The 20,260-nt window shown below is 36.0% G+C and overlaps 1 protein-coding gene across 1 annotated transcript in view; it reads right to left on the bottom strand.

Annotated features, from left to right (window-relative positions):
* Positions 1-14,471, bottom strand: part of LOC131064199 (probable cytosolic oligopeptidase A) — a 166,964-nt gene extending 152,493 nt beyond the window's left edge. The window contains exon 1 of the mRNA XM_057998254.2: positions 14,050-14,471. Coding sequence (XP_057854237.2) covers positions 14,050-14,391 — 342 coding nt within the window. The 5' untranslated portion in view covers positions 14,392-14,471. The remainder of the gene's footprint in view (positions 1-14,049) is intronic.
* Between the last annotated feature and the right edge of the window lie 5,789 nt (positions 14,472-20,260).

Raw genomic sequence — 20,260 nt, 5'->3', positions numbered from 1 at the left:
TCAGTTGAGGTATGTCCTAATGCTTTAGCTATGGATGACGCAGAGAAGGAGTTAGCCTTGTATTCTTTTTCATCTTTTGCTTTGAGAGAAAGCTTTGATCCACATGGACATTTAGAGGAGACAGTCGGCAGGAAGTTTAGACATGAGTACCAGATTGAAGATTTTATGATGAATCTCTTAGATGATCTTGAAGTGAAACGGAAAATGCATTCTAGATTGCCTTTGGATTTCATCAGGAAATGTAGGATTTACAGAGTGGCCGACCAAGCTCAGGACAGTGGCAGACATATCCAGTCTTCCTATGATCGAGAAAGCAAATCAATAAGGTTGGATTGGAATGAGCCCGAGGTCATGGATTTAGATACTTTGATGGCACCAGTCTTGTCTTGTACTCGCAGATGGGTTGACATTCAGCATCAGAAGTTGAGAGAACAAGGTATATCTATGTCTTTCACTTTGGAAGAGAAACCTGCCGAAGGTGGAGCTAGTGTGAGTGAAGGCAATCCTAATCCTAGGAATTCAGGTGAAGGTAACCTTCGATGTGCCAGTGAGGGCAATCTCCATTCAAGAGGTTCGAAGAGGAAAGAGAGACCTGGAAAGAGAGAGTCTTCCAAGAAGAAACAAGAGGCTAACAGAGATCGATCATCCGGTACTTCTTCTAGACCTGAGAAGAGAACAATTCAAGTTGAAGAATCCATGGAGTCGATGGTACAGAACGATAGGCAGGAGGAAGGACAGGCACAGCATGGTTCACCAGATGGATCTCTCCAAGACTATGAGTTAGATGAAGACAAAGAAGACAATGAAATAACATCTCCTCCCAGACAAGAAGAAATAGTGCATAAAGAGATTCAAGTTCAAGAAACCAGATCGATTATCCCAGATTGGTTGAAGGAAAGATTAACCAAGGTGATCGTAGTAGAGGACGAGGACAATGCAATTGATTTAGAGAGCCTTGTTGGACGCTCACATGAAGTAACAGAAAAGAAGAAGGCTACCAAGATGTCCAAGATGATTCGAGATGAGACTGGATCCAGGAAACTGCAGATAGCTACACCGGCAGCAGACAAATATGAAGGTGAGATCCTAGCAGAGGAATATGATATACAGACTTTTGAGTTAGGACCATCCACAGCAAAGCAGACTTTAGATGATGCTATCGATTCATTTGAAGCATTGAAAGACAAGCTTAGAGAAGAAATGGAGAAGAATAGGAAGCTTGAGCGAGAGGTCGGTGCATGGAGGACATATTTCAGTCACATCAATGAACCTTTGGGACGTCAGGATCCAGTTAGATCACCAGTGCAAGCATTGCCGCTTCAATCAATCAATGAAGCAGAAAAATTCAGGAACATGGTCCAACATACAAGTAATTGGATGGATAGATCTCATACAGTGGCTATAGAGTTTGTAACAAGGATGATGAAGATTATTCATCAAGCTATCCAGGTTCTTGAGATGATCCACAATTTGATGATAACAGTAGCTGCATTCGCCCATACCAAGGACGTTATCATTCCTGTCTTGAAAGTTATTAGACACACATCAAGGAAGATTTTAGCGCAGGAGAAGATCTTGGATGGAGAACCTCACAGTTTGTTTCATTGGTCAACCTTACTCCATATGAAGAATGTTTTCTTCGAAGACATCAGTACTAGATGTGGCCAAGTTGAGGAGGTGATCAATCCGATCCAGGACAAAGTATTTGAGGTACTTCGTACCATTCTTGGCAGAAGGATCGAGGTCGAGACAGATGTGGATATGCAGGAACTAGAGGATAGAATCAAGATCATCTTTTGCAAGGACGCAAATGTTACAGATGAACAGTATGATCAGATGTTTGCCACCATGCTCCTGATTGAAAAGACGAAGGAACTTGAACCTTCATGGGACGCAGCTCTTCTAGATGCATTCGATCAAGTCATCCACTTAGAAGAGAGTATGAAGAATCTTCCCAAGATTCCAATTGCAGAAATCGAAGGAATTGTATCAAGATTCATTGCATATGCTAAGAAAGAGAATTGGAAAGGGAATAAGATTCTAGATGAAAGGTTGTTACAGATGACATGACATCTTATTTCTCATTGGTTTATGTCTCCTAGGTTTTTGTGCCAAATTTAATGTTTGGCTATGCATTTAATATTGTTCAGTAAAAAGGAGGCCATTTGTAACAAACCCTAATTAGGGTTTAGGTGTCATGATCTTGTCCATTGATCTACTTTCAATCTGGACCTTTCATTGTAACTGGGGATGCTATTTATACCCCCATTTTTCATTTCATTTGGTAATAGTTAATAGTGTAATAGTCAATAGTTGATGTAAGAGAGATTAGAGCTAGAAGCAATTTTATTTTGTAGCAAGATTGAGTTTTGAAGAGAGGAATTCAAGCAATTGTTGTACATGATGATTTGGAAATCAATGAAATATTGAAGTTATGGTGTTTTGTTGCAAATTTCTTGAGTTATCTTCATGGTTGTTTGATTTACTTGAATTGTGCTCAATCAAAGTAGCTTGTTAATTTGAAGGACATTGTGTGAGACTTGATCTTTGTTAGGATTCGTAATCCAAACCACTAGCTTCTTGCTGATTGTAGGAACGCCTTGCGTGGTCGACTGGAGAATACTTTGAATCCCTTAATCTTCAATCATTATTGCATCTTGGGTATGTACCTTCGTGGTAGTGTCCTTGATCTTTGATGCATTGAATATCATTTTATTACCTTAGAAGATCGCACTAATTTCAATTGAGTTGTTATCTTATGGCAAAATTGAAGTTGGTCGAATCTTGCCAAGTCTTGTCCATACTAAGTCATCCTTAGGGTTAGATTAGATTAGACCTCTTTCAAACCCTACTTTTTTTTTGTTATTTTTGAAAAGTTTCTTAAGTTTAGTAAAATCTTGAGCTTTCGGAATATGTAAGGCCCCTTGGAGGAAACAGCAAATCACATCATACCGCTGGAAGCTTGTCCACACGTAGAGACCCTACTAAAAGAACCTTGGAGTCTACCTAACTGATCCTTTATGCGTATCTTCAGCAGTTAGAGACTATTTTCTCAAGAGAGGATAAGATGCCTATTGGCATTTTATTCTGTGTATGATGGTGTACAAAATACACGTCAACAGGACCCAAAGCAAAATTCCCGAAGGCAAGCATTTTGGCGCCAAAACTTATTCAAATTCGAATTGCTGAGAGGAAGAAGTCTGATCTGTTAAGTCGGCCAGCATCAAGGAAGACAATTTATTTTTGTTTTTATTAAACCAAGTCGGCCTTAACCCCAAAAGTCATGACTCTACCCTAAATCGCATATATAAGGAGGATCAAATTAATCATTTTAACATCAATTCAAAACACAATTCCTCTCTAAAAGCGAATTTTGTCAGCAGGTCTGCGAATTACTCCAATTGAACAGCAAACTTCATCAAGCATTAGCTATTCTCAATCAGCATAAAAGGCAAATCTTATCATTAAATGCAGATCTGGTCTTTTGGAGGAGACGAATTTGTCATTTGAAGATCAGGTTGAAGAGAATTTGCTCAGCAAAGGAACCTATCATACAGTGAATTCATCTTAGGACAGCCCAGATTTGCCCTAGGACATTAAGATTGCATTCCAAAAAGTGAATTCATTGATTATTGTCACTCCTTTGATCAGATTTAGAAAGAAATATCAAAGATTAGATCAAGCTGTATATCATGTGTGTTTGATGTGCAATTGTTCATTTTGCAGGAGGTAAGGAAAGAGATCAAATTGGCCAGGTTGAAGGAAGATCGGAACAAGGACCTCAAGGAGAGAATTTCAGCACCAAGGTCAAGATACAAGGAAGACCTCTTCAAGAAGCTTCATCAAGAACACGTCAAGTGTATGAAGAAGACTCAAGGTGCTAAACACCTGCAAGCAGTAGAGCAGGACATCTTCAAGGTTCTCATTCTATCACATTGACATGGAGAGATCATAAGATGGCAAAGGGGAGATCATACAACCATCACGAGGCAAGATATACAAGCAAGAATTGAAGGAATGACTTGACCATGACAAATACTTCCTTTCATCACTATGCAAGATCAAGACGAAACTTCATCAGCAAACACTAGAGCATGAAGGAAGGATAACATACATAATGGAAGAATGTTTGACAATCTTGAATTCCCTTCAGGAATCCAAGAATTGAAGCCAGTACATTGAAGAGTTACATTCAACCAAGTGCATCATCCACTCAAAGTACATCATGAGCAAGGGGAGGAACAATCAAGGTCATCACACAATATCAAACATGATCAAAGAAGCAGATTGTTTCAGAAGAGTTAATCAAAGTTCGCTTCTCATCAATCATCACATTGAGCAACTAAATAATGTTGAGTATCAAGAGATATTGCTCAACGTTCCTTGACCAAGCAAAGTGCAAGATTGACATGGCATCCCAGTCATTACTCCACCAATCAGAAAGGTTCCACCAATCAGCGCGTCTAGATTCAATGAACCAGACCTATCCATGAGGCACAAACTCCGATATACCTACCCTCGATATTTATTGGCCAAATATTCTAAGGATGACATGTGTTCAAATATTGTAATTTTCTCATTGGCTAAGGAGAGTTTGTTGTAACAAACCTTAATTAGGGTTTCATTGTAAAATCTTGGCCATTGATGGAGAATCAATCCTAACCATTCATTGTAAATGAGCTCTCTATTTAAAGCTCAAACTCTTCATTTGTAAAGGTTAATAGTTGGTTAATAGTCAATAGTTAATAGTCAATAGATAGTCTAAAGAGAATAGAATAGAAGTTAGAGTAGAGTAGAGTAGGAGGAGAAGGCAGAAATTGTTGCCTAAGTTGTAAATGAACTCTTTTCATTGAAGTCATGGTGAAGTGTGCTGTTTCTTTACAATGTGCATGGTTTCTTGTCGGATCCTCATGTTAGATGATAAATAAATTAGATTGAATGGAAGAATTTGTTGAATGCATTTGTGTGGAATCCGTTTAGTCCATACCACTAGCCTCTTGTTGATTGTAAGTGTGCCTTGCGTGGTCAATTGGAGTGATATGAACTTAACTTCAAATCATTATACGTCCATTCCTTATGCATTAATTTGAATGGTGATCAATGCTCATGGTAATGATTTGAACATCTTTGAAACATCCTTAGAAGATTGCACTGAGCTTGTGTCAAATTGTTCGGTTTGATGGTGAGACCTTGTCCGGTAGGATTCCACCTAATCATTCATCCATATTCTTACATTCTAGGCCTTAGAATAGACTCTCTCAACCCTTTCCTTTTGCCATTTTTTCAAACTCGAGCTAGTTTAGGATTGATGGTGAGACCTTTCCCAATAGGATTCCACCTAATCATTCATCCATCTTCTTACATTTTAGGCCTTAGAATAGACTCTCTCAACCCTTTCCTTTTGCCATTTTTTCAAACTTGAGCTAATTTAGGACCGAAAAGCATCACCAGATTGTAAATTCAGATGATCAAGTTCCAGCAAATCAAGCATTCAGGCATTCAAATGTAAGTCCCCTTGTGATTCCAGCATAATCACATCAAACCAATGAGCTTATCCACACGTAGTGACCCTACATTCATGAACCTTGGAGTCTTCTCAAGTGATCCTTAAGCTAATCTTCAGCATTTGAGAGATTTTGTTCAAGAGGGGATAAGATACTTTAGGTGTTTTATTCTGTGTTCGCATGTGCATAAAAAACACATCAACACCATCAAAGAGACAACTACCACATGGGCACAAAGTTCGATGCACCCACCATCTTCATCTATTGGTCAATTATTCAAAGGACATGTGTCCCATCAATTGTAATTTTATCATTGGTCAAGCATTAAATGTTTTGCAATGAGTGTAACAAATCCTAATTAGGGTTTATATCTTTCGATCTTGGTCATTGATTGTGAATCAATCTGAACCACTCAATTGTAATAAAAGCACTATATAAGGCTCCATTTCTTCATTTGTAAGGGACAATAATAGTTGATAGTCAATAGAGACATAGACAACAGTTAGAGTAGAGTAGGAACAGAAGGCAAGATTGTTGCCAAGACATTGTTGTAAGAAGCATGTAAACTTCATTGAAGATATGGTGAAATTTGTTAATGCTGATCAGATTTAAATAGTTGGTATTTTCAAATTTTATTAACACTTAGATATTAATTTAATCCTGATAATATATTACTGATATCTTAATAATTCCAGATTGCAATATAATGTCGATCTTATTTACTGTTGTATTTATCAGAATTTCTCAATGCTGATTACACAGTATATCGAACTATCCAAGTTCGTATATGACAGACTTCTCACACTGCAGATCGCTCTATCTTCTCTCACAATATTCTCTGCTTCAATCACTAATCTTGACTATACTTAATATCAACTTCCGTATGTTGACTGCTCTCTATATTGTTCGCTGTGTATCTCACCAGACCGAATGTGATATGGTTGATATTATATAGGCTCGGTGGTCAACATAGAGTCACAACTCTATGTGAAACTGACACGGTTCCACAAAGAGTCGTGACTCCTATGTGGAGCCATGTTTATCGATAACTATCGATAACAATAATCAACATATAACCAAACAATATGCAATCAGTATAATTAATGTAACCGATAATATGTTATGATAACAATATTTAATCATTACATAGACAGGTCAGTATACTAATACAATCGATGCTATGTATAATCAGTAATATAAAACTATTACTGATTATATATAGGATCGATGATATATATAATCTGAATGTCACATCAATGATTAAATCGATCATCATATAATATTGTAATCTGTGATCAGAATGCTAATCTGCAGTGAAGTACGATAAAGGATAGGAATAAGGAATAATCATACAAATGTCTAAGGCCGTTAGGCCAATTAGACATTTGAACGGTTAGAGTCATCCGACCGTTGCTACATAACTTCAACAAAATTCATATGTTTATTAGACAATTTGCATGGTCTCTACTTCTCGTTTTATTTTTATGTTGTTTAGATGAATGGAAGAACTTTGTGTATGATCAATGGTGAAATTTGCATATCCATACTACTAACACCTTGCTGATTGTAATTGCGTAGTCAACTGGATCCATCTTAGCTAACCCTAACTTCAATTGCTACTTCTTCATTGATATGCATCAACTTGATGGTATCTATCCATGTAGTGGTGATTTGAAAATCATAAAGCTATCCTTAGAAGATCACACTAACCTTGTGGAAATATTTGTTGCATGTCGAGGCAAGACTTAGTTGGGTTTCACCAAAGATTGTCCATTGCTCTTGCATTCCTGAGATTAGATCAGCTTCCTAAACCCTTATCCTTTTTTCCTTTTTTTTTCAATCAAGTGAAATCCCACGTTCCAGCATAATTCAAAGTATTCAAACATTCAACGCAAGTCCACCTTGTGATTCCAGCAATATCACATCAAACAACTAAATCTATCCAGGAGCATGTCAAGACCTGACATTCGAGAACCTTGGAGTCGTCCCATTTGATCACGCAGCTTAGCATTTGGGAAATCTTTGTTCAAGAGGGGATAGAATATTTAGCATTTTATTTTGTGTTGCATAGTGCATAAAAACACCATCAATAGGTTGGAATATTAGAATGATTTCATTGGAACCTTCAACAGCATGTGCAAATTAAAAATAAAGTTAGACACTCACTTCATAATTTTAAAACATCATGAACTATGCTTTCTATTTATAAACCATCACACTCCTATAAGCACACTGCAAGCTGGCTCTAGGAATTTTCCCCAAAACAACAATAACGCGATGGATATGCCATGTGTTTTCTTCTAATTTTATACTCAATGCCACCAAAGAGACATGTGGTACACTACAACCAATAGGAGCATTGCGATTGTTGGCATGATTAACAATCACCTAATAATATCACAACATTTAACCACATGCATTGACAACTAAGCCACTATGTGCAGTAACACTTCATCTTTATTTCCATCATGCATCGCATAGATGAAAGTGTGTTCCACATTCAAACCCACAATTCAAGGAGCTACATGATGCAATATCAATGTCATTTGTTTACAATCATATAAAATACCACCCAATTGGAAACCATATTAGCATTTCCCTAGAAGAGATAAACCCATCACACATGTTAGGAGTGAAGGTGGGATCCACATTGAAAACCACAATGTGAAGGACTCACCCAATGTAATGGAATGTAATGGAATGTCACCAGTTGTCACAAGCCGAAAAGACTTTTGTAATTACTTTGTGAGTCTATAATGTCCTCTTCCCAATTTGCCCTAATTATCACAATCGCAACAAACTAGGGTTAGGGTTACATCTTAACAAGTAGAATATCTCTTTAAATGGCGTGATTCTTGGATTTGAATACTGCAGTCATAACATAAGCAACATATACAAATATGCATACATACATACATACATATATACATACATATATGTATGTATGTATATTCAATTATTAGGGTTAGACAAACCATATCATATTCGTAGATTGTCTATAATATACATAAGCATATTAGGGTTTGAAGGAAGAGACATTATGGGTCCGCCCAAAGCCATTTCTACACCAAGCCCAAGAGTGGATGTCTACCACAGCTCTCTTGCTTGCTTGATGGCTTGTACCTACTTTCCCCATTCATGTCTCATATCCTGAAAGACAATTGCCATCTTGTGGGATTGAGGGGAGGTTGTAAGGGGTTACTTGACTCTGTAAGTGCCCTCTTTGTCCTAGGCTGCAATGGTCCTTCTAGGACAGCCTACTCACAAGCCCGCTCACCACCCTTCTCTTATACCTCAAGCCCTTCCTCTCACAAGGTAGATTTAAAACAGTATGCATATCTATTTACTACCATAGAGGCATATACTTGAGCATTAATCTTACTAAGCATCATCAACATATAAAGATACATATATATAAGGAATTGACAAATACATGTGAGTATTATTTATACCAAGATTTTGGATGCAATGGTTAGATAGAAATCTCTTGCTATTTAATAATTGACTGTGTGACCTTGTCCGATCTGATGTCAACTGTTGGACTCGATGCTATTGTTGCAGACTGAGTGATGCTGGAAGTATGATCTGCCTTCTGATTGGATTGGTTGCTGGTATCGATACTTGATGTTTCTGCAGATGTGTTTTTGGATTCATTCATTATGTATCAGATCCAACACTCATAAAATGCAAGGGACTGTATGCTGATTATTATTTATTTATTCAGATTTCTACTTAATCTCCTTTCTCTTTATTAGTTTATTTTAAATCTGCATATTCTTCTAATATGATCTGCTAGAATAAATCTTGCTCCCTATCTGCCCTAGATCTGCCTTAATCAGAATTAGACCTCCAGATCATTCAATTTCCATTCCATGATGATTACTTCAAATGAATTCCCCCTCTTTTTACAGCCTCCAATATGAGGGTGAAATCATGACACTTCAATATTTTTACCCCTTTGAAATCAAGATGCAATAAGAAATCAACACGGAACACCAGCAGGGCAAATTTGTAAATGTTAAACAGACTATTAGAATAGTTTTATTAATCAGTTCTCTGATCTCTGTATGTTGTTAATTCGATTTTATTCTTCTATCGAATTGCCTCTGTTGGTTTGCAAATTATATATATCTGTGACTGATCTCTGCAGTGATTTTATTACTGTATGTAATAAAATGAACCTTTGGCAATGTCAGAATGGAGTTTCGTATTTATCCGTATACTGGTCGCCTATGCTCTGTTATCTTTTCTTTCCATCTGCAGGGAGCATGTTTGGCATCTATATATCATTCACATATTGGATAGTGCCTCCACAGGGAGTCACGATCCTATGTGGAACCATCGTGGTTCCACATAGGGTCGTGACCCCTGTGTGGAGTCACAATCCTACCCAACATCGGCATCAACAACTTAGGTGTAATTTGAATGTTTTGTTTATGTCTAAGTATTGTTAGTTAAGTCTGCTAACTAATACGCAATCAGTAAGATCGTAACAAATATGCAATCAGTACGATCGTTACTGTGCGATTTTCTCTTTCGTCTGAGACTATATTTTAATGTTGACTGTTGATCTCCTTTCTCTTTATTAGTTTATTTTAAATCTGCATATTCTTCTAATATGATCTGCTAGAATAAATCTTGCTCCCTATCTGCCCTAGATCTGCCTTAATCAGAATTAGACCTCCAGATCATTCAATTTCCATTCCATGATGATTACTTCAAATGAATTCCCCCTCCTTTTATAGCCTCCAATATGAGGGAGAAATCATGACACTTCAATATTTTTACCCCTTTGAAATCAAGATGCAATAAGAAATCAACACGGAACACCAGCAGGGCCTTAAAGTTGAAATGTGACCATGACCAAATAACATAAGGATGTAGGATCACAATCTTCTTGGGGATCGGGCTATAAACTTAAGTGGACAAACCAGAAAAAACAGTCAACATTAAAATAAAAGAATACAATGACAACGTGCACAAAGGACCATAACCTAGGATAAGGGTTTAGAAAAAAAGAGTATAGGGGAAAACCCTAAAGAACCAGAAAGACCAAAACCCTAAGATTTTCATCAAAATAATGAGAACATTCCAACAAAGACATGTAAAACAAATGTAATAACACATCACCAATTCTAGAAGTCTATGAAATAGTATTCGAGAACCTTCCAATCCCCTCCCTCTAGACAAGGAAATGAATACATAACCGGAGTCCTACATAAACAAAAGCAAATATTTCAACCATGAAATATAGACACATAATCAGAGAATGACAACAACACAATAGAAAAAGATTTGCTGATAATTGAAGACACTGCCCCTTTACCATCCATCATAAAGGATGGTCCGTTCAAATTTTGCACCAATTATCAAGCATCACATGAACTAAAACTCACGCTCAAGAAGATGTTTCAGAATCCCCAAATTGATATAATGGCTAGAGATATACAAAATTTGATCTGCATTCCGAATGCTATCAGATTTGCATCTGGGTAAAATGTATGCTCCAGAGAAATTTTAATATCTAGAGAAGTATTATAAGATTAAAACCATGTTATTTATCTTTCCAAAGTGACTGCTACTTTAAAAGCAACATGAAACACTTCACCCTTTAGTCAATGCCTGTTGGCAAGAAAAATGGGACACGGACTGGAGTTCCAAGCCCACTTGTCGATAGAAAGCATTGCAATAAATCAGGTACAGTGTGGAAGCAGTTGTAGATCTCCAACCAAATTCAGAAAGCTAGAAAGACCATTAGAGTTTTATTGTAAAACGGTTTGGGGTCTCAAAAATGATTATCTTACAGTCATGAGTGTCAAGGATCATCAATCATGTTTAGGAAAAAATGACAAGCAGAAGTTCACTCCACCTGTTTATCACAAATCAGATTCCCTATAAAGTCATTTTCTTAGCATCGGATCCATCAAACCACATGGAAATGGCCATTAGAAACTTAGAAGCTCTCAGAGGAAGAAGGTTATTAAGCATGGCCATTGGGTTTTTACGTACAGGGTTTGGCTTTTTGAGCATGAGCCCTGGCTTCAAGGATGAGTTGGAATTTTTATGAAAACATGAATGATCAGATTTAACCCTTTTAACAATGTCTATAATTTCCATTCGTGGGTAACCGTAAAACTTTCTCGACTTCCACTGAATGTTTGGAATGATTTTGTTTAGGAATGAATAACTGCATCCTTCGTCAACCTTTAGTTGTTTTCAAACATCAAAAAGGAACACAATAATCTTGGTCATGCTCAAATTTGCACTAATCATGAACTTTCCAAATCTTTGATTGAATCCATCAAGCTACAACTACTTGATTAGTCTAACCCTTGGTACCCATATACCATACCAAAGACATCTCCATCTTGAAGACCCATATGGGGAAATCTCTAGACATTAGAAAACTATTGATGAAGTTTCTTTGTGTATCTATATGTCTACTAGAATAAATAGAAGTACAGTTGCCGTTGCACCAAAAGATTGACCTATTAATGCCCGATATAACCACTAGACTTATAGAATCCTCAGGAGGCGGTTAAGCTATGTCACAAACTCGAGCATTGCGCTTCACAGCACAAGGAGACCAAGGGCGCACACCTTGCAACAATTCCCCCCCAACACAACCGAGGGGGTTTGAACCTGTGAGCCAAGCTTTGATACCACTTGTTAGAAATACACTTGCCATTGCACCAAAAGATCGACCTATTAATGCCCAATACAACCACTAGACTTAATGAATCCACAGGAGGCGGTTAAGCCATGTTGCAAACCCAAACACCATGCTGCACAACACAAGGAGACCAAGAGCACACACCTTGCAACAATCCCCCAGCGCAAGCGAGGGGGTTTGAACCTGTGACCTAGGCTTTGATACCGCTTGTTAGAAGTACGATTGTTGTTGCACCAAAAGATCGATCTATTAATGCCTGATACAACCACTAGACTTACAGAAGCCACAGGAGGCGGTTAAGCCATGTCACAAACCCGAGCGTTGCACTACACAGCACAAGGAGACTAAGGGTGCACACCTTGCAACAAAATAACCCCTTAAAACTAGGAAACTTCCTATGGAGGTTTCTAAGAAATATCATATAAATCACACCAAGTTTTCCTGAAGTACTGATATGTCATTGACAAAAGCTAAAAGAAATAAAGAAACGCGTTAATAGAATTGTAATTTTCTATTTTTTGTATGAACTAAAGAGTAATAGTATGACGGGAAACAGTAATAAGGCTTAAGATGTGTACATCATTGCAGCTTTATCAATTGATTAAAAATATAGTCATCTTTGAAAACTCCTGTACCATTTTTTTAAAATCGTGGCATTTCCCTCCAAATCTGTGTCTGCCATCTCAAAAGGGATTATGGTGTAACACTTTAAATATGCATAATCTGCCAATAATCTGGTCTAGATGATCTTAAGAGTCACCTCATCTCAAATCGCCATAACGGACCAATTTGGTATTGATGGAGTCAAATGTCATCTCATCTCAATCAACGCAAAAAATTCATAAAATTAAACATCAGAATAAGTGAAAAAGTCCTACATACTAATGTGACCCGAATTGCCACGTGAATCAATTCATCTCAACTAACGGAAAATCATTGCAAAATTGCAGATTAAAATACATAAAGTCGTATAAACAATTCGGCCAAAATAGCATTAAAATCCATCTCATCTCAATTACTACAAAAGGACATTAAAACAAATAGATGTAAATCAATTTGGCCTCGGTGCCATTCAAAATCCATTCTATCCCAATCGATTATTTTATTTTTTAAATCGTGTATCAAATCAGAAACAGATACAACCAATAAGTCTTACAGAACAATTTGTCCCGAATAACCTTCAAGTTCATCTCATTTAACTATAATATCATTTTATATTAAGTGAATATAACAAAATCATGAAAGCGTATGCATATCACCAACAGATACCCTACAGAGTATTTTGACCTGAATAGCATTGAGATTACTTCTTATATTAAAACAAACATATGATCTCTTTGGCATAAATGGCATTGGAAACCCCATATCTCAATCAACAGAACAAATCGTCGCAACAAATTCTTACAGACAAGTTGGCCTAACTGATATTAAAAGTTTTTCTCATCTCAATAATTTGAAAATACATATCATAATTCTGCATCAAATCAAAACAAGCAGACTCACCCGGAAGCTGACCGATTCGACCTAAATGGCATTTAAAATGATCTCAACTCACTCTACCATTATCACTATAAAATCACGAAAGTGATATTGAAATTACCAATTGGCATATACACCAAATAAGCTCTACACGCCAATTTCGCCTAAATGCCGTTAAAAGTTATCTCGTTCTCATCTCCTTGTAATTTCAAATGGTAATTTGGTGGGCAATACAAAATCATAAAACGGGTATCGATTTTTCCCATTGACTGATGTACCCAATAAGTATGCATAACAATTTGGCCTAAATGTCATTGAGCTCCTCATATCACTAAATCCTCAAATGCTTATTTGTTGGGCATTACAAAATCATGAAATGGGTATCGATATTACCAGTTGTTTCAAGACAGCCCTTATGCCTGGTAGTACGTGCTTCGCTTCCACTGCATCAAAGCGAGGAAAAGGACCCTGCTCTAGCAATGGGTTACCAGCCTCCTCCGCCATGCTTGCGACCTTTCTATGATTATCGCAAATGGAAAACCTTTTGGATTCTACGCCTACTGAATTTTTCTGACTAGAGAAAACAGATCCAAATATGAATGATTTCTTTTTACTACACAAAACCAACGTATGATTATGACGTCTATTGGAGCGTAAAAAGGGTGCACATGAAACTGAACCGGGTTTCGGTGAAATTAGGCGAGACAATCGAAGAGAAGTTATTACAACTGTCATTCTCTACGGGACCTGATGCTTTGGTATTTCGAATTTGTGTAACACAAACGCAAGGGCAGGGCCACCATGGACTTTGAGGAGGAACGGGGTTTTATGGGTTTTGGATAATGAAATGTTAGGGGATTAAGAATTCTAGTTTTAAGTAATTTAGATTCTCTTAAATGTTAGATTTTTTTTCTCATTCATTTTGATTGTCATGTTTTGTTTTAGGTTGTCTATATTAAGGTAGGTTGTTATATGGGATACAAATATTATTGGAGATTGTTCACTAGAAAGTGTCTTTTGATCTCTAACATCTTCTTACTTCAAAATAGGCATGTTCTCGTTTTCCTTTTTTTTAGGTACAGCGTACCTACCAATCTTGTATCTAAGATGTTGAGATTCAATTCTCAACTAGGCAATTCCCAATTTTGCTTCCCCCTTAATTGTAACTCCTACGTAAAAAAATTTGTTGAGCTTTTATGTGGGGTTAAACATATTAATGTATTATGTTTTCTTCTAACCTTTGTCCACATGGTAATACTAAATTTTTCTATCACATTTTTTGTATTCAATCATTGATGTTTGAGCATTTTTGTATTTTTATATTTCATTTATTCATCAAATTATTCTTTTGTTTCATCCACAACTACTTCCTTTGACTTAGTTCCTCCTCCACCACCATTATTAACCAATGGTGATTGTCCTTGTTTTGATTTTATCAAATAACTTAACATGTGATTTATTGTCGATGCATCCAATAGGAAGTATCTATTTCAACCAAAAGAATCTAACGTGAGATTGGCAATTTTGATTTTGAGGTTGTTTATGATTAAATACTTTTGAATTCTTGCTATTTACTTCTATTTGTTATCTAGGAGGATCCAGAAGACCTAAAAAAATCACACTCCCATAATCTAGCAAAACTAGCATCATTGGATGGAGCTCACCAATACGATCCTGACGCAACTTAAATCGCGTCAAACGGAGGTCAAACACAAAAATTATGCTCGATCAAAGTTTGTCGAGACCGGAGTTTCGAGATGCAGACTCAAAAGGGCAAAAAATATATCATCTCCAAATCTGACAGAAACAACACCAAGTCGAAGAGCTCATCGAGACGATTTTGATGCCGCTTGAATTGCGTTAATCGGAGTCCGTATGTGCGAGATATGGCTAGTCAAAGTTTTTCGGGAAAAAAAAAAAAAGTTGACCAAGTTGTACGAATGTTAACGTCGGCATGACACATGGAAAATGAGGTGGCACAAGTAGTTGACGTGGCACAAGTAGTTGACATGGCAGGACATGTAGTGGATGGCGTACATGGGCCAGTTGGGAGGTGATACATGTTTGTAGAAGGACAGCTAATAAGATGCCACGAGGCCCAATGGATGGACACCACATGGCACCCCTGCGGTGGTCTCAATGGTTTTGGATTTGATCACAGCAGTTACGGTTTGCTAAAAGTGGTGTGGATTATCCCATCCACCTTTCTTGGATATGATAAAGGCCTTGCTTCTCATCATTTGAGATGTGAAACAGGTAGATGGAAGTTGCCAAATGAAGAGTGGGAAGAAATAACGTGCATTTTTTGCAACAAGAGAGAAGTAGAAATAGAATGGCATTTTCATTATGAAGTGTGCAACATATGAAGACATTCGCAACTAGTTTGATAACAAATTAAAAGTGGACAGTCTGAATGAGCTTTTTGAAGAGTCAAGACTTCACAAAACAACGAGTCTCTTAATCAAGATTCACAAGAGAAGATCCAACATGGAAAAGAACTTGAAATTGGGCTAAGTTGGAGCTTTTGGGTCCCTTAGGCTACTAGGTCTTGTGGATGTCATTAAAATTTCCTTCATTCATTCTATTTAAAGTTAAATATGAGCCTATATTGGGGAGGTGGCAGTCACCCCTAGCAACTAGTGTGCCTGCATGTACTTTGGGCATGCTAAAGGCACAATATGGTTTTGTTTGAAAACTGAGGCGTTCCATGGAGATAGGGCCCAAGACCTCCCCTAGCCAATTTACACAATTTTTGAAACAAGATTAAACCATATAAGCTCGTTTTAAAATGTCATTTTTAAAACAGAGGATTTTAAAGGGTTTTTAAGGGGCTCGGGTTAATATAAGCCCTATATTAAAGATTGTTAATTTCAAAATAGGAGATAGGAGAATATTTTGGAAGATTTATTTGTTAACCATTTTTTAGCATGTGAAACAGTATTTAAAGGGGGGAATTTTCCTAATGAGTGGACATTGCACATTAGAGGAACTATAATTCTCTTGGGGAGAATTAGGGAAATTGGAGGATAAGGATCTTCAAGTCCTATTGTAAGCACAAAGACCTTGTCATTTTGTAATACTTTTTAGTGTATTTGGGTTATGAGGTAACTGAAGCCTAACCCGAGAAGGAGAGTACGCAGGTGTCTTTAGGTGCAAGAGGAGACTGTGAAAGATATTGTAATGTAGGTCTAGAGCTTCGATGATTTAAAAAGGCATTTTAAGCTTGGTGTCATTAATAAAGTGGTCCTACATTGAGAAGCGGACCCAAAGACATAGCTCGAACATGGGTGAACTCTATTAACAAATCCTTTCTTGTATATTTCTTATTCCCTTTCAATTTTAATTCATTCTTTAAGTTATTAATTAATGTTATTAAGGCGTGTAAAGGATTAAGTAAACTCGATTTTGTAATTTCAACAATAAATAACATAACCATGCAATTTTGTTTGCAATCGGGAAAATCTGTAATTTAAGCTAAGTGCAAATTAAATTTGTAAATTTGTGATTTGGCATGCTATTCTCCCATACTTCACACTCGTAAAGGACTACTACTATGACAAAGAAGAGGAAAAGATTATTTGGGCTTTTGAATCCATGAATCAACATTTATACATCTGTTTTATAGTAAATATAAATATTTCCTCCCCACCCACCCACCCACCCACCCAAAATTTTCTTTTCCTTGCAAGTCTCCCAACTAGGTTGTTTGTGAAAATCTATCCCAAGTTGTAGAAATCGATCCCAAGATACTCATATTCTTCCACCATTTCCAACAAGCTTCCTTCCAAAAGAAATCAAGATTTTTTCCTTTTTCTTCATAACAAAAAGATCATGACTTTGTCTTTATTATTCACTTGCATGTTGACCTTATGGAAAAAGCGTTATAAGGCCCTCATGTGCTTTTTCAAAACATGAGTTTTTTTTACAATTAAGATAAGTTCATTGCCATATAAGAATAACCTCTCTATTATCTAGCAAGTTGGACACCACTGCCCCCCTCCTGACAACTATTTTATTTAACCACTCTTCAAGTTTGTCAATGTATAATCCAAACAAAGTGGGCAATAGGAGAAAACTTTGTTTGACACTTATATTACTTCCAAAATATTGTGATATTGCATCTCTCATTCTGATGTTAGCCCTAACCTACTCATGAAGCTTATGAACCATTTCTCTATGTTCATCTAGAATTTCAAGTTCCTTTGCCTTATTCTAAAGTTTATCCCTAAACACCATTTCAAAAGGTCTTTTAAAATAACAAAGAAAAATAAAGGTTCTTCTCCTTAAGTTTCCCATATTTTTCAATTTAATACATAAGGATAACGTAGTGATCAAATAGTGGAATGTCTTGACCTAAAGGCAACTTGCCTTTTTCTATAGTTTTACTTCTTTTTATATGTAGCTACTTATTCTACCATTTTTCAACTCCTAGAAAGTTATATTATAAGAGGGTTGATCAAAATAGTGTAATAATTAGATAAATTATTAATGACACTAATCATTGAAGTAATGTCATTTAAACTTATTTTGATGTGTGATGTAAGAACTTGTACTCCCCATTTAAAAATTAACTTATTATTTTTTACCCCTTCCTAGATCCTTTATACCTTGTTTGATATCTTCCTTGATGAACAAGTGTCTTTATCTTGGACTTACTCATAGAGATGCTTCCCATATCCTAACCATTAACCATTGGTGATATCGTTTTCTATTTATTTATTTATTTTTATAATTCCCTTCAAAGGCACTTGATTTTTTACTTCTTGTGTTTAAATGTCTTTCTTTTTTGGACTATATTGATTTCCTATGAGTCTTATTATTTTATGCATTCATTCCAAACTCTTTCAAATATCTTTTGTGACCTTGTATTTTTTTTCATACCATGTGTTTGTCAAAAAGTATTTGTAGATCCTCTCATAGGCCTACATCTTGTGCATGCACTCAAAGCTTTGTGAATTAATGGGATCAATATATGTGGCTACTTATATGGTCAATTACCTCACTAGTTGTAGTAATGGGATCATGTTTTTTTATGGATATAATATCCACTATAACTAGCCTTTAAGGAAGTCTCTTACTAAAATGTCAGTTTTCTCCTTCTCGTTATATTCCTTCCTTCAATCCTTTGATAATGGTATTTAGAGTCTTGTCTTACTAGTCCTTTTATTCCTTTATTTGCAACTTAACTTGTTTCTTTGCTATTTCCCTTTACTTACGTGGTAGTTTTCTTGTTACTTATGCCGAAGATTTTACTTGTTCAATCTAGTCTCTTAATTGATTTTCTTGTATTTTCATATTTGTCATATATTGGATTTATTTTATTTGTATAATGTCATTTCCTTCAAGAACCTCTAGATGATTTTCTTCGTTTATTTTCAATTGATCTGAATCCCATTCTAATATTGTGCAATCTTGTTGTCATGTTTCATTATATTTTATAAGTTAATTACCTATTCAAGTATTTTATTTTCTCTTGACAAGTTATCATGCAATTTATTTTATCTCTTTATCTTGTATTTTCCATTTATTTATAAAGCTTAAGTCTCATTTTCATGTTGACGATCTCATTGACACATAGCTTTGAAGAGCGCATTAATAGTGTAGACATGGAATTGCATGGATCTTTTTTATATTCGGACTCTTCCCTCTTTCTCATTAGTTTACCATGCACGATTCAATATTATTTTGATTCTCCTCTTACTCATCCCAATCAAAAGCTCGTTCCCTCCTTTCTTTATTTACACCTCGTGTGATTTATTCTTCTTTTATTTTTTACATTTTAATAGTGATGGTTGAGGTGTTGCCAACTACTCTCAATAGAATCATAATAAAAACAAAATTATCTTTTTTGCTTCAATTTTAGGTGTACCTATGTCTTAAGATCTCTCTATACGATTTTGCATCCTTTTGTACTAATATTTCACCTTTTCTTACTATAATAGTATGTGGGCATTATATCATACAAAATTCCCATTGCCAACTATTAACCTTGCATATGGGTTGAAATTAGGATGTGGGTAGTAGTAGGCAACCCACTCAAGAGTTTAAGAGTGAGATTCCAAGGAATTAAATAATTGTCCTAATTTAAAAAGTCTATGGTTGAATCAAGCAACTACATTTGGCACCCTTATATAGTTTCACAATCATTAACTATGTATTTTCGTGGCCCTGTGAGTTTTGAGTGCAAGGGGTCAACATGTTTAAGTGTTGGAACCAAAATCATGTCCCAAGAGTTAGCAATAATTTGTGCACCTAATACTACATTTGGGATGGTTCATTCCTCCCAAAAGAATTAAAAAGCCCTACATAAATGTTAACTTTTTTTTCATATCATGTCATACCTTTTTTTAATCAAAAAAGGTGAAATTTATTTAAAGAATGGAATTTTTTACAACATTAAGACTTATAAATGGCAAGAGACATTATTAAGGAGGAAAGAGGTAAAACCCAAGGAGGCTTCCCACTGTTCTACTTATCATTGTAGACACCTAAAATTGTCCTGTCTAATTAAATAAATGTTTTTATTTAATTAATTATTTTATCCTAAGTTTTCTATTAATTAAATAAATCTTTATTTATTTAATTAATTCATTAATCCTCTTCT

Source organism: Cryptomeria japonica, chromosome 6 (genome assembly GCF_030272615.1).
Source record: "Cryptomeria japonica chromosome 6, Sugi_1.0, whole genome shotgun sequence".
Taxonomy (NCBI): domain Eukaryota; kingdom Viridiplantae; phylum Streptophyta; class Pinopsida; order Cupressales; family Cupressaceae; genus Cryptomeria; species Cryptomeria japonica.
The sequence above is the reverse complement of the archived record's forward strand: the minus strand, read 5'-3'. Positions and strand labels throughout refer to the sequence as shown.